This window comes from Saccopteryx bilineata, chromosome 3 (assembly GCF_036850765.1).
Source record: "Saccopteryx bilineata isolate mSacBil1 chromosome 3, mSacBil1_pri_phased_curated, whole genome shotgun sequence".
Classification (NCBI taxonomy): domain Eukaryota; kingdom Metazoa; phylum Chordata; class Mammalia; order Chiroptera; family Emballonuridae; genus Saccopteryx; species Saccopteryx bilineata.
Window position 1 is genome coordinate 294,890,267 of NC_089492.1, and position 27,480 is coordinate 294,917,746.

Here is a 27,480-nt window from a genome sequence, read left to right on the forward strand (position 1 = left end):
GTTTTCCTCGAAGTCCTTCCGCACGTATAAGGCCCACGAGCCCCAGAAATCGTGGGGGAAAGTCGAGGCTGTGAAGGCGGAGAGATGTTCGCTCACTTCAGGGCAACTCTAAAGGCAACGAATCAGGCCCTCGACTCGCCTAGTGACTTTCCCATGCCCGTTACTGGCCTTCCCAGATTCTTTTCTGTACAGACAAAGAAGTCCCGTTTCCTGCAACTTGCGCCCTCTCGGACCACCTCCCCCGGGACTTGTTTGGACCAGAACCTCCTTCTTGTGGGAACTTCCCAAGCCGCGCAGTTGGGTCCAGATCACCCGGAGGATGGATCTGTCATCGCCTGAGGTGGGGATAGACAAATGGAGGAGGGCTGGAAGGCGCATCCAAGGATACCCTTGTTTCTAGCATGGTCAGAGATGGAAACGTCTGCAGCCACCAACTGTCCATCCTGTAGGCATGGCAACGTAGGACCTTGTTGGGCGAGATTTGGGAGCCTGGATATCTATCCATTGGGGAGTTATTTTAGTGTTTGTTTTTGTTTTTTCTTCAAAGGATGATACTAAGTGTATCTATCCATCAAGGACATGAGTGTAGACTGCGGAGCGGACTGAGGAGAGAGCGTGAAGCCTGGACCCACCCGACTTCATTAAGTGGCTGATGAGAAAACCAACAAACTCATGTTAGGGTGGGACTCCTACGTCCACCCAGAAAGAAGTATGTTAAGCAATGGTAGAAGTCACCATAGGTGGGTTGTGGGGTTTTCCCTCCAATCTTCAACCCCACACATGTTTTAGAAGATTTTATTTATTGATTTTTGAGAGAGAGGGGAATGGGATTGTATTGTAGTTGCTGCTCGTATGGGCCGTGACCATGGAAGGGCGGGGTTTTGGACTCGCTACCTCAGCGTTCCAGGTGGACGCTCTGCACACTGTGCCACAAAAGGTCAGTCATTCTTTTTGTTTGTTTGTTTTTTAATAACTGTGGAGCGAGGAGAATAAAATGCATCTGTCATGATTTGAAGATGCATATGGGTTGAGAAATAGTATCGGGAGTGAAGAAAGTGCCCTGAAGAGATTTTATCTTTTTTAACATGTGAGGAAGAAAAAGAAGGTAAGAGAAGTATGGTGACAGGATAGTCATTAGGTCAAGGAATGAAGATTATCGATCAGTTTTGCATAAACTCCTAGAACCAGGATGGCGAACCTATGACATGCGTGTCAGCACTGACATGTGCAGCCATTTTTGATGACAAGTGGCCGCCTATGGCTGCATACCAGAGAAGTATGGGGCCGCATGCCGAGAAGGACATTTCATCCTCTGCTCCTGCACAGCCAAGTGCAGGAGCTGAGGATAAACACTTGCTGTAGCGTAGACACTGTGTGCTGGAGGTCTGTAGGCCAAAACAACAGAACTCCGGCACAGAGCGTCTAGTTCTGGGACTTCTGGTTAGGCGGTCAGGGGATCTTTGACCTCACTTCGGGCCAGCAGAGCAGGGAGCATCGGAAAGCGGAGGGGGGACGCATCTCTGGTGGCCCTGTGATCGCCATTACCAGCAACCATCATCAACCTACTGTTCTTAGATGTGGTGGATTTCTAATTGACCATCATTACTGAGATAAGTGAGGGGGCGGCTGGGAGAGGCGAGGGCCTGTGCTATGGATGCCATTTCCCACCATTAGAAATGCGGCAGCCATCTTAATTTACATAAGGTGCAACTTGCTGAATTTCAAGACAGCATCTGGGCTCAGGTGTTTGTCAACTTGAGGTCAAAGCTTGAGAATCTGGAAAGGTGCCGCTTGGAGAATCAAGAGGAGTGCCACTACAAACAGGAAATTTGGAGTGCCTGGAACCGATTACCAGACACTTTTAGCACCCTGAAAAATATAGCAATGGCTTTACTCACAATTTTTCCCTCTACATACTTTTGTGAGACCTTATTCTCAGCGTTAAATAATATCAAAACCAACAAAAGAAACAAATTGACAGATGAAGTTAGTAGTGCTTGCTTGGGCTTGAAGTGTACAAAATACTAACCTTCAATTGAAGATTTAGCCAATGAAATTCAGCAACAAAAATCACTAATAGGCAGGTTAGTTAAAGAATTCCCCCTCCCCCCCACTTATCTTAGTTCACGGCACCCCACACAAGTTAAATAATATCAAGACCAACAAAAGAAACCGACTGACAGATGAACAAAGAAGTCACTAAGCAGGTAAGTTAAATAATTAGTTTTTGGTTTATTAAATACAGTTATATATTACAATTATACATTTTTGTTATTTAAACTATAAATATAGTGAAATTATGGTTTTTTTCTTGAAGTGACACACTACCCGAGTTATGCTCGGTTTTTTGGCGAATTTTGACACACCAAGCTCAAAAGATTGCCCATCACTGTCCTAGGATATCCACTTTACAAATATATAGGAATGTATACTTACACGTATATGGATGTGTAGTATATATGTGAGAGATTTATTCCAAGTAATTGGCTTATGATGGTGGCCTGGCAAATCCTACTCCTTAGGGTAGAGGGCAGGCTGGAAATTTGGCCTGGAGGCTGAAACCCTTCCTAAGGATATACTTTTCAACAGATTGGATAAAGCCCAGGTATGTTATCATAATAAAATCATGTTCTTAGCCTGACCAGGTGGTAGTGTAGTGGGTAGAGCATCGGACTGGGATGCAGAAGACCCAGGTTCGAGACCCCGTGGTCGCCAGCTTGAGTGTGGGCTCATCTGGTTTGAGCAAAAGCCCACCAGCTTGAGCTCAAGGTCGCTGGCTTGAGCAAGGGGTTACTAGGTCTGCTGAAGGCCTGCGGTCAAGGCACATGTGAGAAAGCAATCAATGAACAACTAAACTAAGGTGTTGCAATGTGCAACGAAAAACTAATAATTGATGCTTCTCATCTCTCTCTGTCCCTATCTATCCCTCTCTATGACTCTCTCTCTGTCTCTGAAAAAAAAAAAAGGCACACAACTCTGAAGACACTGAATGCCATGTATGCTTAAAAGATTATTAGAATAAGTACATTTAAAAAAACAAAAAAGAAAAAAAAATCATGTGCTTAAAGTCAACTGATTACAGATGATAAGCACACCTAAAAAGTACCTTCAAAGCAACACCCATGTTCCTGTGTGATCCAATGACTTTGCAGTGTAGCCTCGCCAAGTTTACCCACAAAACTAGCAATCATTCTCCACCTCTTGTCAACTTGGCGCCCATACACATGTTGTAAAGTACCGTACCTCACTTCCGTGGGTTTATGTAGAGACACCAAGTCCAGATGAATTTTGAAGGAGTTTTATTAAAGGAGGAGATGTATTAAATATGCCAGCCGCATATGACTAGCACAGGGCATTGCAGACCCAAATCGTGTACTCCAAATACATCTCAGAGGCTGGTTATATACCCTTTGAGCACATACAGGTTGTGGGGAGCATGACAGCATGACATAATCATTAACAAGATTATAACATTTTTCTAGGGGATTTAAAAAACATTAAAACTTTCAAGGTAATACAATCAAAGACATTGACAAATCTTTAGTGTCTATTTCTCCTCCTTTGCCTAGAGGTACACGTTAATCTCAAGATTCCAGGAAGGGAAAGAGAGCTAAAATCAGTGTAGGTGGTATGTAAATTTTGTCTCTTATTGAAAGGGAAAGGAAGTTCTTCAGATAAACTTAATCCTTTCAGAGAACTAAAGTTAAATGACCCAGTTGTCCTTGTAATTCAGGAGACTTTCATATCCTTCTCCCTCCATTTTCCAAAGAAAGGACAGGACAGAAAGCCTGATTTAAAAATGGCGTTGCCGCCTGACCAAGCAGTGGCACAGTGGATAGAATGTCGGGCTGGGATGCGGAGGACCCAGGTTCGAGACCCCCAAGGTTGCCAGCTTGAGCAAAAAGCTCACCAGCTTGGACCCAAGGTCGCTGGCTCGAGCAAGGTGTTACTCGGTCTGCTGAAGGCCCGTGGTCAAGGCACATATGAGAAAGCAATCAGTGAACAGCTAAAGTGTCGCAACAAAAGCTGATGATTGATGCTTCTCATCTCCGTTCCTGTCTGTCTCTCCATATCTATCCCTCTCTCTGACTCTCTCTCTGTCCTTGAAAAATAAATAAATAAATAAACATCCCTTAAAAAAAATGACGTTGCCAATACTAAGTTTTACAGTTCTCTGGCGCCTTACCACAACATATCCTTAACCCAAACTTCATCTCAAAAGAAAAAAAAAGTAAAAAAAAGATATTCATTTGTCTAACCAGATCAAATCTGATATGGACCCATCTGAAGGATATTACATATAGGTTACAGATGTTGAATGTAGTATGATCCTCTTGGATCTACCATGTTTCCCCGAAAATAGGACCATGTCTTTTTTTTTTTTAATTTAAGAATGCTTTTTTTTATTTTATTACAGAGACGGAGAGAGAGTCTGAGAGAGGGATAGATAGGGACAGACAGACAGACAGGAACGGAGAGAAATGAGAAGCATCAATCATTAGTTTTTTGTTGCGACACCTTAGTTGTTCATTGATTGCTATCTCATATGTGCCTTGACCGTGAGCCTTCAGCAGACCAAGTAACCCCTTGCTGTAGCCAGCGACCTTGGGTCCAAGCTGGTGAGCTTTTGCTCAAACCAGATGAGCCCATACTCAAACTGGCAACCTCGGGGTCTCGAACCTGGGTCCTTGGCATCCCAGTCCAACGCTCTATCCACTGCGCCACCGCCTGGTCAGGCAGGACTGTGTCTTATATTAATTTTTGCTCCTAAAGACACTCTAGGTCTTATTTTCAGGGGATGTCTTATTTTTCCATGAACAAGAATTCACACTTATGGTTTTTTTGTTGTTGTTGTTGTTTTTTTTTTTTTTTTTTGAAAGTAAACTTCCTCTTTAATGGGGGCTGTTCGGGCGGAAATGAGGTTAGGGTGTCAGAAGCGCATCCCCCTGCGGGATAAGTCGGCTCTGGCTTCCTGGATCTGGCTCTGCAGCTCGTGGGCGGCATCCTCGCAATCATGAAAAGTGGCCACAGGATAGCCCGCAGTGCCCAGGGCATAGCAGCCGGCTGACACCAGCAAGTAGGCGGGCAGTGGCCACAGGACCTCCTGGCATGATGAAGGCAGCTCCAGGCCCAGGGCCCCCATGGTCAGGACCGCCCAGGCGGAGCCCAGGAGCGCCAGTACCCAAAGCCACTGTGCTAATTTCGTCATGGTCGCTATGCCTGCAGCTTCCCGGTTCCCCACGGCTCTCCACACTTATTGTTGAACAAAAAAAATCAACATTTATTACTGTAATGTAGTCATGTCATCATAAACATCAGCATAACCAGCCAAAATCTGAATTCCATCAAGAATTTCTTGTGACTCTCTTCCCATGTACAACAATCTACCCTGTTTCTCTGAAAATAAGACAGTGTCTTATATTAATTTTTGCTCTTAAAGACGTGCTAGGTCTTATTTTCAGAGGAGGCCTTATATTTCTAAGCTTGAAAAAAATTGCACTAGGTCTTATTCGGGGAAACGGTATCAATCTAAAAAAAAAATCTCATATTATAATGACATGGGTGCACTTGTGGCTAACAAAGAAATGTCTGAGGGCTTTATACCTTTGAGGAAATAAAAACATTAGATAGCTATGCATATTAAGTAGAAAAATCAATTAGAACAACAGATCTCTCAGAGGTTAGGAGTTATTTTTTCAGTTCATAGACTATAGAACTCCTCTGTAAACATTTGCTTCTGCAAGGCTTGGTGACTAACTGCATCTGCTTTCCTTGTAACTGCAGGGAAACGAGATAATTTCGTATCTGCAGACTCCTTTTTCAGAAGCTTAAAGGACCTATAGCTTTTTAAAAAATTGTTTATTTATGGAATTTAGAGAGAGGAAGCAGGAAAGAGAGAGAAAGAAACGTTGATCTATTCCTGTAAGTGCCCTGACCGGGGATCAAACCTGCAACTTTTGAATATCTAGGCAATACTCTGACCAGCTGAGCTATCTGGCCAAGGCAAGGACCTATGGCTTTTAAGAACAACATGGACACGGCTCCTATACTGGTATGAAAATACCTGTACCATAAAGTGGTAAGTAAAAATCCCTAATATCCAAGGCTAAACACATTATCCTACCTTTTGGTTAATAAAAGGGGTAATTTTTAACGTACATTTGTTTTTGCTTAAAGAAAAGTCCTTCAACTGCTTACTTGTCAATTAGGGAATAAGTGGGAATAAAACTTTCTACGACTTACCATAATATTTTATTTTTGTCCCATATACACAAGCAATTCCTATTCTAGAACTTTTAATTTTAAAAAATCAATTGTATTGCTTAAAACATACCCATAATTTTCTAGCTTGTGATCCAGGGCTGCATTGTATCATACTGAAATGTCCGTAGTGTGTCTGCATGGAACTAGACATTTTTTTGTTTTGTTTTGTTTTGTTTTTTTGTATTTTTCTGAAGTTGGAAACGGGGAGGCAGTCAGACAGACTCCCACATGCGCCCAACCGGGATCCACCCAGCATGCCCACCAGGGGGTGATGCTCTGCCCATCTGGGGCGTCACTCTGCTGCAACCAGAGCCATTCTAGTGCCTGAGGCAGCGGCCACAGAGCCATCCTCAGCACCCGGGCCAACTTTGCTCCAATGGAGCCTTGGCTGCGGGAGGGGAAGAGAGAGACAGAGAGGAAGGAGAGGGGGAGGGGTGGAGAAGCAGATGGGCGCTTCTCCTGTGTGCCCTGGCTGGGAATCAAACCTGGGACTCCCGCACACCAGGCCAACGTTCTACCACTGAGCCAACTGGCCAGGGCTGGAGCTAGACATTGTTTTAAAATTACTGGATATGGGAGTAAATAAAACAAATGCCCTTATGGGTGTGAGCAGTATTTAGAGGGGGAAAATATTTAGAGAGGGAGGCAGGAAGTAAATAATAGTTATAATAAAGAAGTAAAGTATTAAAAATAAAAGTCAAGTATATACCAGAAGGTAATCAGTGCTATGACAACGAAAAGGAGAGGGAAGAGGAGAGTCAGGTGAATATGGATGCCGGTAAGGTGAGTTAGGGTGTTGTTTTGTCATTTTTATTAGGATGATCAGAGAAGAGCTTATGGAGAAGGTGACATACAACTGAAGTCAATAAGGAGGTTGGGGGACATGTGGAGATGGCAGGGGAGGAGAAATGTCCTGGCACAGACTTAAAAGGAAGTATGTGTCCAGTCAGTGTATGAAACGGGAAGCTCACATGGAGCCAGGCAGAAAGAAGTACAGGCCAGTCGGAAAGGACTTTGGCTTTGACTCTGAGAGGAAGAGACCACTGCAGTCAGGGTTTTGTGTAGAGGAGTTCAAACTCAGAAGATATCCTAAAAGTAATGGCTTAAACTTACACGCACCTATTTTTTCACACACTCAGTCAGGAGTCCAGTGTTAAATGATTTGTCTGCTTCAATGTTTTACAAAGCTGTGCTGAAGGTAGTGAGAACTGAAGGTCCAAGAGAGGAACAACACACTTCAGACCTCACTCAGGTGATTGCTAGAGCTTATTTTCCAGTGCTTGTAGGACTGAAGACTTGTTTCTTGATGTCTGTCACTAACAATCACATAGACCCTAGAGCAGTGTTTCCCAACGTGGGGCCCATGCCCCACAGGGGGGCAATTCGATAGTTAAGGGGGGCAATTTGAAAATGGACTCGACACGACTTTAATTCTTTCGCCCCGGGCCATTTAAATGCAATGCTAGATATCGGTGCCAAATTTAACAAAAAATGCAATTCTTAAATAATTGCGGTAAATAATTATTAAGTATAATTTCGTTTGACGAGACCAAAATATCAACTGGGTGATTGGCGTCGTCAAGTAAACTTCGTCCTGGGTTCACCGCGGAGCGTGCCGTCTGCCGCGGGGAATCCCGGACGTTTTAAAAACTCACTAAACAACGCAGTTATTCTCACCTAATTGGCCCATCGCAACTTCTGTAGTGTTTCACATCATTCAGTTGGTGTTAATTAGAAATAAGTGTCAGTCAAAACTGTTGTAAAAGCTCGTTGATTTAATAAATATGCATATATATTGCATAGATATAATTGGTAAGTATTTGATTTTATTTTTATCAATATTAAACTCTTTATTAAGTACTTCTTGCATCGGGGCTATTAAAGCTAGTGCCAAATGTGAGCGTCTTTTCAAGCTATTTTGTGAAGAACAAAATGAAGACCATGTGAGACTTTTACTTCATACTGAAGTAAGATGGCTATCTAAAGGAAATCTGTTTGAAAAGATTTATGGAACTGTTTGATACTCTTAGTGATTTTTTAAGCGACAAACCTGAAATGAAGTATCTGTTAACAATAGATGGTAAAGCATTTGTGAGTTATTTAGCTGATATCTTTGAAAAACTAAATACATTAAATAAGCAACTTCAAGGAACAAATAAAACTCTTGTCGATGCAAAAGCAAAGATATTTGGTTTCATTACCAATATTGAGTTATGTCAGAAACATATTAGCAACAAAAACTTTAAACAGTTTCATTGGCTCCAAAAATGTGAAGTAACTGATACCGCTTTACTTGTTATTGTCAATCATTTGAATATTCTATCGGCTGATTTAAAAGAAAGATTTTCTGATTTAAAACAAATTGATTTCCCAACATGGATGATGCAGCCAATGTTAGTGGATTTGTCTGATATATCAAATATGCAGTATCAAGAAGAACTCGCAGAATTGCAAAATGATGAGTCAGTTAAAGCTTTATTTAATATCAAAGGAGCAATGGCATGGCTTTGTGAGGAAACAGAAATCAAATACCCAAATTCAACCAAATGTGCAAGAAAACTATTGCTACCGTTTCCATCTTCATTTTTAGCTGAATGTGGATTTAGTGCTGTAAATGATTTACTGGTAAAAAAAAGAAATCGGCTGGATATAACACAACGTGGAGGCTTGAGACTAAAGCTAACCAAATTGGAACCTAATATAAAATCTCTGTGCAGCAAGCATCAAGCGCAAGGATCACACTAAATTAAAATAATAAATTAATATAGAAAAATCTGTATTAAAATTATTTGGAATTTAAATTTCTGTTTTTCATTATATGTTTTGAAATTTTACTTACTGTGTTTTATTAACAATTTCATAGTGATTTCTTCCTAGAACCTATCATTTATGTTTATTAAGTGAACAAATCAATTTTTTAATGTTAAAAATTATGTATGTTACATAGTGGGGGACATAAAAATTTTAGAAAGGTTAAGGTGGGGCATGGCACAAAAAAGGTTGGGAAACACTGCCCTAGAGACTGCCTACAGTTTCTTATTACATGGGCCTACCAACATGACTACCTGCTCATCGAGTCTGCAAGGAAGAGAGACAATCTGCGAGATGGGTCATGCCATTCCATGTAACTTAATCATGCGTACACATGATCACATACATACCATCACCTCTGGGATAGCCTATATGTTTAGAAGTAAGGTACAGGTCTGGCTCACAGTCAAGGAGAGAGGAGGACATACAAGGGCTAGAACACCACCAAAAGGCAGGATTATGAGGCCCACACTGTCATTGTATAGACCACCAGCCACACATTTTAAGAATTTCACCCAGCCTGACAAGGCGCGCAGTGGATAGAGCATGGGCCTGGGAGGCCAAGGACCCAGGTTTGAAACCCCAAGGTCGCCGGCTTGAGCACAGGGTCACTGGCTTGAGCCGTGGGTCATAGATATGGCCTCTAGGTTGCTGGCTTGAGCAAGGGGTCGCTCACTCTGCTGGAGCCCCCCAGACAGGGTACATATGAGAAAGCAATCAATGAACAACTGAGGTGCCACAACAAAGAATTGATGCTTCTCATCTCTCTCCCTTCCTGTCTGTCTGTCCCTATCTGTCTCTCTCTCTGTTTTTCTTGCTAAAAAAAAAATAAAAAGAAGTTTACTCTGTCTCTTGCAAGAACAGACTCTAGTGGGGTGGATGGAAGCAGAGAGCACAGTAAGGAAACCATTACAGGAACTCAAAAGAAACATTTTATGGGTCAGATCAGAATAAAGTGGAGAAACCCCAGCTGGGTAACTTACTTGTTTGAAGTGTCATCTGATACACCAAGGTTGTGGGTTCCATCAGGAGTCAGGGCACAGACAGGAGCAGCTTGATGTTCCTGTCTCTGTCTCTGTCTCTGTCTGTCTCTCTCTCTCTCCCTTTCCTTTCTTGCTAAAATCAATAAATAAAAATCATTTTAAAAAAGTCAATCAATGAGTGAGTAAATATGTGGAACAATAAAACAAATTGATGTTTCTCTCTCCCTCCCTCCTTCCCTCCCTTTCTTTCTTAAATGAAAAATCAATGAGGTGGAGAAATGTTCTCATTTCTAAGTTTCAAGAATACCATGAAGAAACTGCTGCAGGACCTTCACACAGGTTTATCAATGAACATTTACTCACACTTGCTTTATCATCCTCATTCTCCTCTGACTGGTGGACTAGTGACTTCTGGGTTTCATGGAATTATTGTCAGTTCAGAGTCAGTGTCCAGTAGTTTCTAAAATGTCTAATTCATCTTTTCCCACCATGTACAGTTATCCTGGTAAATGGTCCCTTTGGGGAAGGCTGGGAGAGAGAATATCGGTATGAATTTTCTGTCGTGCACCATGGTCCTTCCTCCAGGGGACCTAAGTCACCCCTCCATTCAAGGGGTTCTCAATCTGTAAAATGGCCCAAGTCTGGGAATTCACTGACAGGCTGTGACTGTCTGTTTTTAAGATTCGAGTTCGATTTTATTCACTTAACCTAGGACTTTTATGTTATATGGATCAAGTAAGAGTTGAGTAGGCGTCCTATAGATTTCTCTTCTAGGAACACCATTGTTAGCAGCCGATGCCGTAGGTCTGTGTGCCTGGGAATATTCTGACTGTTGCCCCTCATGGTACCCACCCCCACCTTGCCTTTGGCAGGTGAGTGCTGCCCTTGGCTCCTGCCCCCACTGGGGTCCAATTACTCCCATTGCATTTAGGTTTTCCACTTCTCACAGTATGGTCTGGCCTCCAGAGAAGAAGGATCAGGGAGCTTCTCAAGAATGTTGGGGCTTCCTCACAAATTTATGTCTCAAAGTACTGATGAATGGCATGTCTCATGGAGCTGCATAGTGTGGGTGAGTAGGTCTTTTTTTAAATTATTTAATTTATTGGGGTAACAAAAAATAATTTATTGTGCTGACAAGGGTTAATAAAATTATATAGTTACAGGTGTATGATTGTATAATACATCAGAATCAGACCTAGAATGTACTGTGTATTCACCACCCCAAGTCAAGTCTCCTTCCATCACCAATTAACCCCCTTTACCCTCTCCTACGTCCCCCACCCCCTTTCCCTCTAGTCATCACCATACTGTTGTCTGTTTCTATCAAATTTTATGTTTCTTAATCCCTTCACCATTTCTGCCCAGCCCTGCACTAAGTCAGTCTCAATTGACAAACCCTCTCCACTCAAATCTCCCCAAGTCTTTGAATCCCTTCCTCTATAAGAAACCGTGGAAGTTTAGCATTTCTGATTTGCTCACGGTGCGCCATCTTTTATCCGTGGTTCAGCCAACCAAACTGTTAGAGCCCTTTCTGACTCCCTGAGCAGCAACATTAGATGCAGAATTTGTCTCTGCTTCATGAGCCTGGATGAAGAGATTCAGCCTGATCCAACTTCATATTCCTTCCACCACCATCTCACATCCTAAAGTATCTGTTCTCCAGAAAACTCAAGTGGTTCTTTTGTGGCTTAATGAACAGCCTTGTGGTCATATTAGGACCTCAGCTTTAGGAGCCTGCTGGACTGGAGTCAGTTATAGGTCTAAGACCATGAGGGGTGTTAGGAGTGGGTCCCAGGGAGGCTCAGCACTGCCTCGAATGTCAGCTGCCTCAGGAAGTGGGAACACCCTCACTGTTTCCTCAGGCAGGGCAGGGTTAATTCAGAGGTGGAAGGGCGGATAGGAAGTAGGTGACATGGGTGTGTGTGTGGGGGGGTCCCATCCACTGTGGTAGGAGAGAGACCTTCACTACTTTCAGAAGAAAAAAGACCTGTGGTGGCGCAGTGGATCAAGCGTCGACCTGGAACACTGAGGTTGGCTGTTCAAAACCCCAAGGTCACCGGCTTGAGTGTGAGCTCATCTGGCCTGAGAGCAGGTTCACCAGCTTGAGTGCTGGGTTGCCGGCTTGAACATGGGGTCATTGACTTGATGACCCCATGCTGGCTTGAGCCCAAAGGTCACTGGCTTGAAGCCTAAAAGTCCCTGGCTTGAAGACCAAAGTTGCTGGCTTGAGCCCAAGGTCGCTGACGAGCAAGGGGTCACTCGCTCTGCTGTAGCCCCTCCCCCAACCTGGTAAAGGCACATAGGAGAAAGCAATCAATGAACAACTAAGATGCTGCAACGAAGAATTGTTGCTTCTCATCTCTCCCTTTCTGTCTGTCTGTCCTTATCTGTCCCTCTCTCTGTCTCTGTCACACACAAAAAAAATAGAAATGTTAATAAATATGTATAAACAGAGAAGAAGGAAAAAGCAAAGGTACTTTGAGGGAAATGGGAAGGCACAGGTGTGCTTTAGAGAGAGAGCCCAGGTGTCCTGACAAGTGTATCATTGTCCTGGCTAAAAATCTTTTTCAGAACATGTTTGATATTTGATCAACTATAGTTAATCAAATCTATCAATAGATAACATTTGTATTTTTTTTTAAAGATTTTATTTATTCATTATAGAGAGGAGAGAGAGAGAGAGAGAGAGAGAGAGAGAGAGAAGGGGGGAGGAGCAGGAAGCATCAACTCCCATATGTGCCTTGACCAGGCAAACCCAGGGTTTTGAACCGGCAACCTCAGCGTTTCCAGGTTGATGCTTTATCCACTGCGCCACCACAGGTCAGGCAACATTTGTATTTCTTACATAATTGTTCTTAGAACTATACAGATATATTTTACTTCTGTGAGTGAATTTATTAAAGCAGGGGACAGTGACACAAGAGTGGGTTTAGCACAGAGGCAGCCACAGGAGGAATCCCAGGGGGGCAGCTCTGGCTCATGGAAGGTCAGAGAAAAGGGCCCCTGGGGACAGATTCAGGGGTTGCCCCGGGAAGAGCTGCCGCTGCCCCATGCTCCCCTGGTGACAGGTCTCGGGGGACCCTTAGCGATTAGGAGATGCTCGCCTACGGAAGAGGGGGAAGGGAAGGGTTTGTGTGTGCTCCCACGAGGGAGAGCCTGCTGAAGAATTTCGTGATATTACACATTAATTGTGTGATTTAAAAAATATTTTCAAGCATCTTCTCTTTCCCAGGAGCACCGCTACGCACTTCTTCCCTTACAGGCGAGCATCTCCTGAACTCTCAGGGCCCCCTCGAGACCTGTCACCAGGGTAGCAGGGGGCCGCGGCAGCTCATCCATGGCTGACCCCTGAATCTGTCCCCGGGAGCCCCTGTCTCTGACCTTCCATGAGCCAGAGCCACCCCCCCAGGATCCTTCCTGTGGCTACCTCTGTGCTGAACCCACTCTTGTTCCACTGTCCCCCGCTTTTTGTTTTTATTCATTTTTATTTTTAAATTTTATTTATTGCTTGATTTAGAGAAAGAGAGAGAGAGAGAGAAAGAGCGAGAAGGAGGGAGAGGGAACATCAACCTGTTGTTCCACTTCCTCACGCATTCATTGGGTGAGTCTTGTACGTGCCCTGACAGGGATTGAACTGGCAACCTTGTCATGTTGGGACGATGCTCTAAGTAACTGAACTTAACCTGGCAAGGGCTTCCTGTTCCCAGCTTTAACACATGTACTCTCAAAATCACCTGGACTTCTGTTGTGAAATCGTTCCTACATGAAGTCAAGAACCCACAGACACAGGCCAGCCTGGGGCAGACCTGCTCTGGGCCTGGTCCCTTTCTAGTCAGTCTATGTCAACTATATCTCAATTTTAAAAAGATATCACCTTTTATATTTTTAAAGAAATTACCTATAGATTTTTTGTGTGTGACAGAGAGAGGGACAGATAGTGACAGACAGGAAGGGAGAGAGATGAGAAGCATCAATTCTTCATTGTGGCACCTTAGTTGTTCATTGATTGCTTTCTCATATCTGCCTTGACCGGGGGCTACAGCAGAGCGAGTGACCCCTTGCTCAAACCAGAGACCTTGGGCTCAAGATGGTTGAGCCTTGTTCAAACCAGATGAGCCCGCGCTCAAGCTGGCGACCTTGGGGTTTGGAACCTGGGTCCTCCGCGTTTCAGTCCAACGCTCTATCCACTGCGCCACTACCTGGTCAGGCTACCTATAGATTTTTTACCCTTTTAGGGGCAGAGCAGTGAAGAAGGGGAAGTTGTACTTTGCTTTTATCTGAACCATAACTCCTATACTGTGAACAATAAATTCATCAATCCTCATAAATATAGACGTTTTTCAACCAAAAATACTAAAGCTTACAGCTGCGCTGTGGGTTGCTGCTATAAACAATGAACCGTTGCCCTGGCCAGTTGGCTCAGTGGTAGAGCATTGGCCTGGCATGCAGGAGTCCCGGGTTCGATTTCTGGCCAGAGCACACAGGAGAAGCACCCATCTGCTTCTCCACCCCTCCCCTTCTCCTTCCTCTCTGTCTCTCTCTTCCCCTCCCGCAGCCAAGGCTCCATTGGAGCAAAGTTGACCCAGGCGCTGGGGATGGCACCATGGCCTCTGCCTCAGGCGCTAGAATGGCTCTGGTCACAACAGAGCGACGCTCCAGATGGGCAGAGTATCGTCCCCTGGTGTGCGTGCCGGGCGGATCCCAGTTGGGTGCATGCGGGAGTCTTTCTGACTGCCTCCCCGTTTCCAACTTCAGGAAAAAAAAAAAAAAAGAACCGTGTTTGAGATCTTGCTCTCTGTCACTGTCCTCTACGCTCAAACTTACAAAAAACAACAAACAAACAAAAACAATGAAAAGAACTTGTCACCTTCTCTCAAGACTGATCAGTGAACTTAAAGAGAAATTGCAAAAGCCTGGCCAGGTGATTGCACAGTGGATAGAGCAGGGGTCGGGAACCTTTTAGGTTGAGAGAGCCATGAATGCCATACATTTTAAAATGTAATTCTGTGAGAGCCATACAACAACCCGTGTATGTTACACATTATCCAATAAAAATTTGGTGTTGTCCCAGAGGACAGCTGTGATTGGCTCCAGCCATCTACAACCATGAAATGAGTGGTAGGAAATGAATGGATTATAATACATGAGAATGTTTTATATTTTTAACGTTACTTTTTTTTTTTTATTAAAGATTTGTCTGCGAGCCAGATGCAGCCATCAAAAGAGCCACATCTGGCTCATAAGCCATAGTTTCCCAACCCCTGGGATAGAGCATCAACCTGGTACCCTGAGGATCCAGATTTGAAACCCCTAGGTCACCGGCTTGCATATGGGCTCATGCAGCTTGAGGGCAGTGTCATTAGCTTGAGCATGTGATGATCAAAATGATCCCAGCGTCTCTGGCTTGAGCTCCAAGGTCGCTGGCTAGAGCAAGGGGTCACTGGCTCAGCTTGAGCCCCCAGGTCAAGGCACACATGAGAAGCAAACAATGAACAACTAAAGTGCCGCAGCTCCTAGTTGATGCTTCTCATCTCTCATGCCCCTTTTCCTCCAGTCGTCTCTCTGACTCAAAAAATAAAAGGAACTGTGAGAATATAAATTTCTATTAAAAAAAAGAGAGAAGAGCCTGACCTGTGGTGGCGCAGTGGATAAAGCGTCAACCTGGAAATGCTGAGGTCACCGGTTCGAAACCCTGGGCTTGCCTGGTCAAGGCACATATGGGAGTTGATGCTTCCAGCTCCTCCCCTCTGTCTCTCTCTCCTCTCCCTCTCTCTGTCTCTCTCTCTCCCTCTCTCTCTCCTCTCTAAAATGAATAAATAAAATAAAAATTAAAAAAAAAAAGAGAAGAAATTGCAAGAAGAAGAGGAATTTTTTCATTCCTTGCACATGCCCCTTTACTTGTCTAACTCTTGCCCTTGCAGGGGAGGGTCCTGTTTTTATTTACTATTTTATATTTTGTAAACATGAACTCTTTGCAATCAATTTTTTTAAGTATTGCATCAACTATTATTTATCTTGATCACATAATTTTTTGCACCCCTCAAATACTGCTCCTGAGGTGACAGTCTTGCTTGTCTCACCTGGTATTAATATAAAGAACCCTTTTATTTTAATTTTTAAAAATCTGTCATTACTGGCCCTGGCCGGTTGGCTCAGTGGTAGAGCATTGGCCTGGTGTGCAGGAGTCCCAGGTTCGATTCCCGGCCAGGGCACACAGGAGAAGCATCCTTCTGCTCCTCCACCCCTCCCCCTCTCCTTCCTCTCTGTCTCTCTCTTCCCCTCCAGCAGCCAAGGCTCCATTGGAGCAAAGATGGCTCGGGCGCTGAGGATGGCTCCATGGCCTCTGCCTCAGGTGCTAGAATGGCTCTGGTTGCAACAGAGTGACACCCCAGCTGGGCAGAGCATTGCCCCCTGGTGGGCATGCGGGTGGATCCCAGTCGGGTGCATGCGGGAGTCTGTCTGACTGCCTCCCTGTTTCCAACTTCAGAAAAAAAAAAATTATACAGGTTTCAGGTATACAATTCTATAATATGTAATATATCTCCCCTCTGTTAGTTTTTTTCTACATAGAATAGTGAATTTATTCATGAAAAACAACAAATGAAAGTTTCACATGAACTTGCAAAGATGTATAGGGTTGTCCTACAATGTATACATTATAAAGTAATATTGGTATAAGATTTTAGAACAGGAAAAGCCATTACAGATTCTTGAAGTCTCTCATTTGACATGGTCCAAATTAAATTTTTATTAATAATAAAACAATAAAAACCAAAAAAATAAACAAGCAAAAAAACCCCAAATACATTTCTTTTAGTAGAAAAATAAAGCCTGGCCAGGTGGTGGTGCAGTGGATAGAGCATTGACCTGGGATGCTAAGGACCCAGGTTCAAAACCCCGTCATTGCTGCCTTGAGCACGGGCTCATCCAGCTTGAGCGCAGGTTCACCAGGTTTAGCGTGGGACCTTAGACATGACCCCATGGTCACTGGCTTGAGCAAGGGGTCACTGGCTTAACTGGAGCCCCCTGGTCAAGGCACATATGAAAGCAATCAATGAACAACTAAGAGCAGTGCAACTAGGAGTTGATGCTTCTCTCTCTCCCTTCCTGTCTGCTCTGTCTCTGTCTCTCTCTTGCTTAAAAAAAAAAAAAGAAAAGGAGTCTTATCTAGTCCTTCTTAGATTCTATCATTTTCTTCTAAGAAATGATGGAATTAGTAAAGGTGTACCATTTGTATCACCACTAAGTACTAAATAAATGGGAGGGGCTAGTCATATAAAACCTACCTCCCCACCAAGCTGCTGTCTTTTGGTGGAAGGTTGAGACTCTTCTCTCTTCCAACATGGCTGATGGGGACTCTCCAAACAGTAAGTTCACACTTTCCACTGCGGTCTCAGTTCTGTTAGTTTGGGGAGGAAATTGGGCTCTAAACCTTGTGGGTTTGCCCTGACCAGGCGGTGGCACGGTGGGTAGAGCACCAACCCGGGATGCTGAGATCTGTCGTTCAAAACCCGGAGGTTGCTGGCTTGAGCACAAGAGCACAAGGTTGGCTTCAGCAAGGGATCTCTGGCTTGGCTTGAACACCCTTCCCCTTCCATCAAGGCACATATGAGAAGCAATCAATGAACCACTAAAGTGAAGGAACTACAGGTTGATCCTATCTCTCTTTCCTGCTTCTTTCTTCCCGTCTCCCCCCTCCCCCCTTTCCGAAAGAAAAGAAAAATAACTTTACAGGCTTGTTAGAAGCAGTGGATGCTCCATTTCTTAAACTTCTAAATGACGGTACTGGGGTTAGGGAAACCATTTTCTCTGGGGTCAGATGAATATCGGCTGTCTTGGGCGCATTTGAGCATCAGGACAGCCAAGAAGTGAACACACCAAAATCTCGTTTCAGGAAGGAAGAGGAGAGGAGAGAACAGATAGGGAAAAGGAGAGGGAGAGAGGACACAACTCAAAGAAAGAAACTAAGAGGCGCCACACAGGTCTGAGACCAGAATGCCTTTAGAGTCAAAGGAGCTTCCAGATTTCCTTCTTGCTTCTGTTTTTTTGTTTGTGTTTTTCCCTCTCCTAACCAAACATAATCCGGTTGAAAATTCCCGTTGGCTTACACTTCTGTTTCAGGAAATCTGACCATTGATTCGTTGTGGGGCAGCTGTGTGAGGTTTGCTGGCTAGTTTACCAGCTGCAAGCACTTGGCCCGATGGGTGCGTGAGTGTGTGGGTTCACACGTGTGTCTGGCTTATGTCAAGCTATGGGTGCTTGAGCTCTGGGGGATGGCGGATGGTGGATTGCCTGCCCGCCCCTGTGGGGGGCCATTTTTGCAGTTTTCTTTGCCTGAGAAGTGGTTTTCCCTTGCCTGTGGGCTCATCTGCCATTGGGAGACTGTTAAACAGAACGACCCAACGCTTTCCGTCTGCAGTTTCTCTACTGTCTGCCCAAATCCACCGTGGACCTGCCTGCTCTCAGCCACCAGCATTACATCAGTCTAATGCCACCATTGCCATTCTGGGTGTTCTAAATGTCCTCCTGACTGTCTGTATCAACCCTGACCTCTCAGATCATTGGAAACTTCTGTCCAAATCATCATTTCTTAGTTTCTGATGAAAGTTTTACTTGTTTTTGTTGGAGGCGGGGGGGGGGGGGAGAGTAGTTATTTCGTAGTGTTTAGGGTTTTTATTTTTTTGTGTGATAGAGACAGAGAGAGTCAGAGAGAAGGACAGATAGAGAGATAGGAAGGGAGAGAGATAAGAAGCATCAGTTGTTCGTTGATTGCTTTCTCATATGTGCCTTGGGGGCTACAGCAGAGCAAGTGACCCCTCGCTCAAGCCAGCGACCTTGGACTTCAAGCCAGTGACCTTTGGGCTCAAGCCAGCGACCATGGGGTCATGTCTAGGATCTCACACTAAAGCTCCTGAGCCCGTACTTAAGCCAGCTACCTCAGCGTTTTGAACTTGGTCCTCTGCCTCCCAGTCCTACACTCTATCTACTGCGCCACCACCTGGTCAGGCTTTGCATCATTTAAAAAAAGATTTTTTTAAAAATTGATTTTAGAGATAGGAAGGGAGGGGGAGAGAAACATCAATTGTTTCACTTATTTATGAATTCATTGGTTGATTCCTTTCCCTCTTTCTCTCTCTCTCTCTTTCTTACTTTCTTTTTTAAATTTTATTTTGAGAGAGGCAGGGAGAGAAAGGCAGGAACATTGAGCTGCTCCTGTATGTGCCCTGACTGGAGAATCAAACTAGCAACCTCTGTGCTCTGGGATGACACTCCAACCAACTGAGCTATCTGGCCAGGGCTCAGTTTTCACTGATTTTTAGAAAGACTGTGAGAGAAAAGGAGAGAGGGGAGGCGGAGGGGAAGCATTGGTTGTTCCACTCAGTCCTGCATTCTTTGGTTGCTTCCCGTGTGTGTGCCCTGACTGGGCATCGAACCCACAACCTTTTCCTTTTGGGACAATGCTCTTAACTTACTGAGCTAACTGGCCAGGGCCTTTTACTTTTTCCCCCCTTAAACATAGCACAAATTGGTTATCTTAACGTGCTGGAGGTCCGAAGTCTGTCATAGGTCCCCAGGACTGTGGCTTCTGGAGGCTCTAGGGGACAATGTACTTCCTTGTCCTTTCTAGCTTCTGAGATTGCCAGCATGCCTCAGCTGTGGTCCTTCCTCCATCTTGAAAAACAACAGCAGAGCTTCTTGACATCTTTCCCTGTCTTTGTGGCCACATGGTTTTTTGTCTCTCTGATCTCCTGTCTCTCTTCATTGGTTAATTTTTTTTTTTAAGCGAGAGACAGACAGGCAAGAAGGGATAATGATGAGAAGCATCAACTTGTGGTTGTGGCTCTTTAGTTGTTCACTGATTTCATTTATTGCTTTCTAATACGTGGCTTGACGGGAGGGGGGGTTCCGTCTGAGCCAGTGACTGCTTGCCTAAACCAGTGACCATGGAGTCATGTCTATGACCCCACACTCAAGCTGGAGAGCCTGCACTCAAGCAGGGACCTTGGGGTTTTGAACCTGAGTCCTCAGTGTCCCAGGTCAATGCTCTATCCACTGTGCCACTGCCTGGTCAGGCTCACTGGTTTATTCTTATATGTGCCCTGACGACTGGGGATGGAACTTGCAACCTTGGCGTATCGGGACGATGCTCTAACCAACTGAACTACCTGGCCAGGGCTCTCATTAATTTTTCATGGTGTTTGAAAGCAGAAGAACTTAACTGCCCAATCAAGGCATTCAGATCAGCTGGAGAAGTTCAAGAATCCCCTTTGGCATGGAAGGGCTTTATAATCCTGTGAGAGTTTTGACCCTACTACACGGGTCTCAAACTCGCGGCCGTGCGGCCCACCCACCAATTTTGTGCGGCCCGCAGACTAATCAAACTTCGTGGATTAATCTGCAGGCCAGTCTGTGGGCCGCACAAAATTGGTGGGTGGGCTGCATGCGGCCTGCAGGCCGTGAGTCTGAGACCCCTGCTAATAGGTCCTACTGAATTCCACCTGAAAAGAGGAAGTGAGAGACCGATCAGCTTGAACTGGGATGTTGGAATGTATGAATGGACTCATTCAATGATTCTTCTCTCCTGATCTTTCCGTAGCCATGCACTGTCGACGCAGCCGCACGAAATTCACGGAAGATCAGTTGAAAGTCCTCATCCAAGCATTCGACCAAAATCCTTACCCAGGTTACGCCATCAAGCAAAAGCTTGCTTTAGAAATGAACATCGAAGAGTCCAGAATCCAGGTAAGTTACAAACTGTGGATCTCCGAGACAAGAAGTAGAAAGCATGGGGTGGGGGGAGAGCCGTGAATTGAGCACATATTAGCCCCAGTGCGCTGAGGGCTTTGCATGGAACATCTTTTCTTTCTTTTTTTGAGTTCAGAGAGACAGAAAGAGAAGTACTCATTTGCTGTTCCCCACTTCAGTGGTGCATTCATTGGCCACTTTCTCTATGTACCCTGACTGGGGATTGAACCCGCAACCTTGGTGTTTTGAGATAACAAATTGATTAAGCTCACCGCCCAGGGCCTGTTGTCGTTCTCTTGTGTGTGGAATGTCTTGATCAACATGCAGAGGACACTCATAAGGATATTGCTCCTGGTCTCACTTTATAAATGTGGACACTGAGCATGACAGAGGTCACAGGAGTGGGAAAGAGTGAGTAGGTACACTGTCAGAGCAGGGAAAATGCTTGATTCAGTTCTTTTTTAAAAAAGTTTATTGGGGTAACATTGGTTAATAAAATTATGTTTCAAGGATATAGTTGTATAATTCATCACCTGTATATTGCGTTGTGTACTCATCACCCAAGTCTAGTCTCCTTATGCCTGACCAGGTGGTGGCACGGTAGATAGACAGTTGGACTGGGATGTGGAGGACATGGGTTTGAGGCCCCGAGGTCATGGCTTGAGTGTGGGATCATAGACATGACCCCATGGTTGCTGGCTTGAAGCCCAAGGTCACTGGCTTGAGCAAGGAGTCACTCGCTCTGCTGGAGCCCTGCGGTCAAATCACATATGAGAAAGCAATCAATGAACAACTAAGGAGCTGCAGCAAAGAGTTGATGCTTCTCGTCTCGTCTGCCTGTCCCTCTGTCTGACTCTGTCTCTGTCAAAAATAAATAAAATAAAAATAAAGTCTAGTCTTCTTCTGTCACCATATATCTGACCCCCTTTAGGAATCCTCTGCACCCTGCCCCTCTGGGAAGCACTATACTCCTGTCTGTGTTTATGAGTCTGTTCGCTTGTTGCTTCCTGTTTCATACCCAACAAGTCAATCCTTTGAGTTGGTTCTTAAAAGCATAACAATCCCAGCATCTACTGATTCGCTTAAAAGATTGTTAGAACCCATCAGGTCAGGACCAGATTGTGAGGATCCTCAAAACCAATCCCTGACCTGAGACTGAGTCAGAAGGGACAGAGATCAGCACTAATCTTGAGCGTCGAGGCCTCAGCACAATGACTGCCTCTGGGACAAGGCGGCAATGGGGCTGGTCTGGCACAATCATACTCAGTTCTCTCTTCCTCACTCAGATTTGGTTTCAGAATCGAAGAGCAAGGCACCAAGTCCAGAAAAGACCAGAGCATGAGGAGGACTTAGAAGCAAGCCAAGACAAAGATCAGCCTGTAGAGAAGACTCAAAGTAAGTAGCCTGCTGCAGTCCTGTTCCCCCAGCAGAGCCCCGGGGTATCCAAGCACCTCTCTCTGGGTGTGGAGCCAACTGCTACTCTGACAGAATGGTCTCTCTCTCTCTCTCGCTCTCTCTCGCTCTCTCTCGCTCTCTCTCTCGTCTGGAACCTCCTGGTCAGTGTCTTCTAGTGGCAAACGGTTCAACATAGCTCCTGGAAATTCTTCTCTGCGTGATCCATGGACCTTCCTTCTAAATTGTTAGAGAGAAAGAAAGAGAGAGAGAAACATCGATGTGTTTGTGGTTCTACTTATTTATGCATTCAGTGGTGGATTCTTTGTGTGCACCTTGACAGGGCATCGAACCCAGAACCTTGGTATTTAGCACCCCTTCTCAATCTGGTCCTGACATGATTTGCTACAACAGCCTTTTAAACTAGTAACTCGATTCTGTGGTCATTATGCATTTAAGGACCAAGTCAAAGAATGAACTTTGTCGGATATAAAACGGGAAGCAAGAAGAGAACAGACTCATAAACACAGACAGGAGTGTAGTGCTTCCCAGAGGGGCAGGGTGCAGAGGGTAAAGGGGGTCAGATATATGGTGACAGAAGGAGACTAGACTTTATTTTTATTTATTTTTTGACAGAGACAGAGAGAGAGTCAGAGAGAGGGACAGATAGTAAGGGAGAGAGATGAGAAGCATCAACTCTTTGTTGCAGCTCATTAGTTGTTCATTGGTTGCTTTCTCATATGTGACTTGACTGAGGGGGTGCTACAGCAGAGCGAGTGACTCCTTACCTAAGCCAGCGACCATGGGGTCATGTCTATGATCCCACGCTCAAGCCTGACGAGACTGCGCTCAAGCCGATGACCTCAGGGCCTCCAACCTGGGCATTGGGGTGACACTCTAATGAAGTAGCTACCCAGCCAGGTGAGTGGAGATCTGGGACATGTTTGGTTAATTGTTTGACTAGGGGAACTGAACTCTGCGGTCTTCCACCTCCCCCAGGTAAGGAAGGTAGACGTTGTCGGACCAGCTATACTTCCTCCCAGCTGCACACCCTCAACACGGCGTTTGCGAACAACCCTTATCCTGGGATTGAGTCCAGAGAGCAGCTTGCTAAGGACATCGGGGTTCCAGAGTCAAGAGTCCAAGTAAGTGCTAAGGCATCTGATGGTTCATCTCCTAGGCATGGAGATGTCTGGGGGAGGGGAGCCACTCTGGCTTGGAGCAGTTCATCAACATGCTGGGTACTCTCCCATCCCCCGGGCCTTTCATGAGTGACCCTTTCCATCTGGTAAGTTCTACCTCCAGGAACCCATGTAGCCCATGCTCTCACTGCCTTCAGTTTTTTTTTTGTTTGTTTGTTTGTTTGTGACAGAGAGAAAGAGAGGGACAGACAGACAGGAAGGGAGAGAGATGAGAAGCATCAATTCTTCATTGTGGCACCTTAGTTGTTCACTGATTCCTTTCTCATGTGTGCCTTGACTTGGGGCTACAGCAGAGCCAGTGACCTTGGGCTTCAAGCCAGTGATCTTTGGGCTCAAGCTAGTGACTATGGAGTCATGTCTATGACCCCACGCTCAAGCCGGCAACCCCATGCTCAAGCCGGCAACCTCGGGGTTTTGAACCTGGGTTCTCTGCGTCCCAGTCCGACGCTCTCCCCACTGCGCCACCACCTGGTCAGGCCGCCTTCGATTCCTTTCTGTCGTAATCATTGTTGTATTCCTTGTGCTCTGAACAGTGACCCTCATTAAAAATGGGTTGAATGAATGAAGGAAGGATGGGACATTACTTTGCATGGAATGTGAGTCACTCACATGGCTGAAGTCTTTCTATGACATCCTTCTGCTTTTTAAAATTATTCCTGGGATACCTGACCTGTGGTGGCACAGTGGATCAAGCATCAACCTGGAATGTTGAGGTCACTGGTTCAAAACCCTAGGTTTGCCCTGTCAAGGCACATATGGGAGTTGATGCTTCCTGCTCCTCCCCCTTCTCTCTCTCTCTATCTCTCTCTCTGTCTCTCTTCTCTAAAATGAATAAATAAATTAAAAAAAATTATTCTGGTGCAATGGATAAAGCATTGACCTGGAAATGCTGAGGTCACCGGTTCAAAACCCTGGACTTGCCTGGTCAAGGCACATATGGGAGTTGATGCTTCCTGCTCTTCCCTCCCCTTTCTCTCTCTCTCTCTTTCTCACTCTCCTCTCTAAAAATTAATAAAAATAAAAAATAAAAAAAAATAAAAAATTATTCCTGGGTTTACTTTAGAGATTGAACCTTTAGTTCAAATCTAGAAAACAACAAATGAGCAAACAAAACGAAACAGAGAAAATATTCATAGCTACTGAGAACAAGCTCATGGATGCCGGGGGCACAAGATGGGTGCAAAGGGGAAGAGGATTAAGTATAGACCTTCAGTTATAAGATAAGTCATGGGGGCCCTGGCTGGTTGGCTCAGTGGATAGAGCATTGGCCTGGCATATGAATGTTCCGGGATTCGATTCCTGGTCAGGGCACACAGGAGAAGCCACCATCTACTTCTCTTCCCTTCCCCCTCCCCCTTCTCTCTCTCTCTCTTCCTCTCGCAGCCAGTGGCTCAGTTGGTCCTAGTGTCAACCTCAGGAGCTGAGGATAGCTTGGTTGATTCAAGCATCAGCCCCAGACAGGGGTTGCTGAGTGGATCCCGGCTGGGGGGCATGCAGAAGTTTATCTCTCTCCCCTCCTCTCACTCAAAAGAAAAGGTCAAAGGAATGTAAAGTCGATAATATCACAATAACTATGTAGGAGGACAGATGGTTAGTAGACTTATATGGTGATCACTTTATAAGGTGTAGACATGTTGAATCACTGTGTTTGTCATATATCTGAAACTAATAGAATATTGTATGTCAATGCAATTCAAGATAGATTTTAAAAATTAAAGTGAATTTGCCCAACCAAGTGGTGGCACAGTAGATAGAACGTTGACTTGGGACACTAAGGACACAGGTTCAAAACCTCTAGGTCATTGCCTTGAATGAAGGCTTACCAGCTTAAGCGAGGGGTCACTGGCTTGGCTGGAGGCCCCCGGTCAAGCGAGGCACATATGAGAAAGCAATCAGCGAACAACTAAAGTACTGTAACTATGAGTTTATGCTTTTCATCTCTCTCCCTTCCTCTCTCTTTCTCTCTCAAAAAAAAATGAAGTTAAAACAATAAGCTTTGGCCTGGATCAGTGGATAGAGCAATGGCCTGGCATATGGACGTCCCAGGGTTTGATTCCTGGTCAGGGCACACAAGAAAAATGACCATCAGCTTCTCTCTCCCTTCCTCTCTTCTCTCTCTTCCCCTCTCGCAGCCAGTGGCTCGATTGGTCAGCCCTGGGCACTGAGGATAGCTTGGTCGATTCAAGCATCAGCCCAAGACAAGGGTTGCTGGGTGGATCCCAGTCAGGATGCAGGTGGGAGTCTCACTATCTCTCCTACTCTTCTCACTTAAAAAAAATCTAAAAAAATGAAAGATACAACAACAAAAAACATTTATCTCAGAGAAATGTAGTGGCCTGCCTATAGAGTCATTGCTGCTGAATCCTAAAATAGAATATACATCTGGCCTGACCTGTGGTGGCGCAGTGGATAGAGCGTCGACCTGGAATGCTGATGTTGCCTGTTCAGATCCCTGGGCTTGCCTGGTCAGTGCACATATGGGAAGCACCTACTACTTGTAGATGCTTCCTGCTTCTCCCCTCGCTTTCTCTCTCTTCTTCTCTTTCTCTCTTTCTAAAAATCAGTAAATAAAATCTAAAAAACCCCAATATAATTCTGTCAGTGCTGTGGAGGGTGTGTATGTGTGTTTGCATAATCATGATATATACATATAAGGGTTTATAAAATTATATTATGGTCCTGGCCAGGTAACTCAGTTGGTTAGAGCATCAACCCAATACACCAAGGTTGCAGGTTCGATCCCCAGTCAGGGCACCTACCAGAATCAACCAATGAGTGTGTAAATAAGTGGAACAACAAATCGATGTTTCTCTCTCTCTCTCTCTCTCTCTTTCTAAAAATCAATAGATAAAACATTTTTTAAAAAATGATATGGTTTCTTTTACCTCTGTAACGTGTTTCCTGAGCCTATTTCTTCTACTGCTCACCTTCTACCTCTGTGACTTTCTAAATAAAATTTCTCTTATAGCTTGAAAAAATTCTGTTGTGGATGAGTATATATAACATATCCATCTAACATGCATAGCTATGTGTTCATTTATGGGTGCAAGAAAGAGGTCACAATTAGTTGTGTCTTATGGGATGAAAAAATGTCTTCTTAGAAAAAATAGGTGTTTTCAATAGGAAGACAGAAAAATAAAAATTCCAGGAAGAGAGAAGAGCTGACATATAGGTGTGGCACTTTAGGGGTACACCAATACTTGTCATGAGGGTCACGTGAGGACTTTTAGGATGTGAAACCCCTCACTGGGTCATGAAGGGACAAGGTGTAGAGGTTTAGAAATGTGAGCTTCAGACCTGAGAGACTTTCCCAGATGTCACATGGAATGTCAATGATTTTGGATTTAGACTTAAAACGAACCACGTCTTTTCCCCCTGGACTTTCTGGAGGGGAAAAAAAGCAATAGTGAGGCTTGCAAAACCTCAGTGTTTTGTGGGGTTTTTTGTTTTGTATTTTTCTGAATTGAGAAGCGGGGAGGCAGAAAGAATCCACATGCACCCAACCGGGATCCACTGGCACGCCCACCAGGGGGCAATGCTCTGCCATCTGGGGCATTGTACCGTTGCAACTGAAGCCATTCTAGTGCCTGAGGCAGAGGCCATGGAGCTGTCCTCAGCACCCAGGCCAACTTTGCTCTAAAGGAGCCTTGGCTGCAGGAGGGGAAGAGAGAGACAGAGAGGAAGGAGAGGGGGAAGGGTGGAGAAGCAGATGGGCGCTTCTCCTGTGTGCCCTGGTCGAGAATCAAACCCGGGACTTCCACATGCCCGGCCAACAGTCTACCCCTGAGCCAACTGGCCAGGGCTCAGTTATAATGAATTCTCTTTGTTTTACTCCTTTAGATTTGGTTTCAGAATAGAAGATCTAGAGTCCAGGTCCAGGTTAAAAAAGAACCGGATTAGCCTGGCCTATGGTGTGGTGGCTAGAGCGCTGACCTGGAGCGCTGAGGTTGCCGATTTGAAACCCCCCAGGTTTGACCCTTCAACGCACATACGACAAGCAAATGACGAGCTCAAGTGAAGCAGCTATGAGTTGATCCTTCTCGTTCCTCCCTATCCTTCCTCTCTCTGTCAAAATCAATAAA

General features: G+C 44.9%; 2 protein-coding genes across 2 annotated transcripts; one reads left to right on the forward strand and one right to left on the reverse strand.

Moving 5' to 3' along the window:
• Positions 1-6: 6 nt before the first annotated feature.
• On the forward strand, positions 7-27,480 carry DUXA (double homeobox A). The gene is made up of 5 exons (XM_066265221.1): positions 7-937; positions 20,656-20,801; positions 22,091-22,199; positions 23,196-23,341; positions 27,239-27,480. Exons 1-5 carry the CDS (start codon positions 853-855, stop codon positions 27,296-27,298), a joined length of 546 nt encoding a protein of 181 aa, XP_066121318.1. The 5' UTR covers positions 7-852; the 3' UTR covers positions 27,299-27,480.
• LOC136329250 (dolichol-phosphate mannosyltransferase subunit 3-like) lies at positions 4,874-5,228 on the reverse strand. The gene has a single exon (XM_066265219.1). The coding sequence runs from the start codon at positions 5,207-5,209 to the stop codon at positions 4,931-4,933; it is 279 nt and encodes a 92-aa protein (XP_066121316.1). The 5' UTR covers positions 5,210-5,228; the 3' UTR covers positions 4,874-4,930.

Coding starts and splice junctions, on each gene's coding strand:
- DUXA (XM_066265221.1), top strand. CDS start 853: ATGGGCCGTGACCATGGAAGGGCGGGGTTTTGGACTCGCTACCTCAGC. Junction 20,802..22,090: donor TCGAAGAGTCCAGAATCCAG/GTAAGTTACAAA, acceptor TTCCTCACTCAG/ATTTGGTTTCAGAATCGAAG. Junction 23,342..27,238: donor TTCCAGAGTCAAGAGTCCAA/GTAAGTGCTAAG, acceptor TTACTCCTTTAG/ATTTGGTTTCAGAATAGAAG.
- LOC136329250 (XM_066265219.1), bottom strand. CDS start 5,209: ATGACGAAATTAGCACAGTGGCTTTGGGTACTGGCGCTCCTGGGCTCC.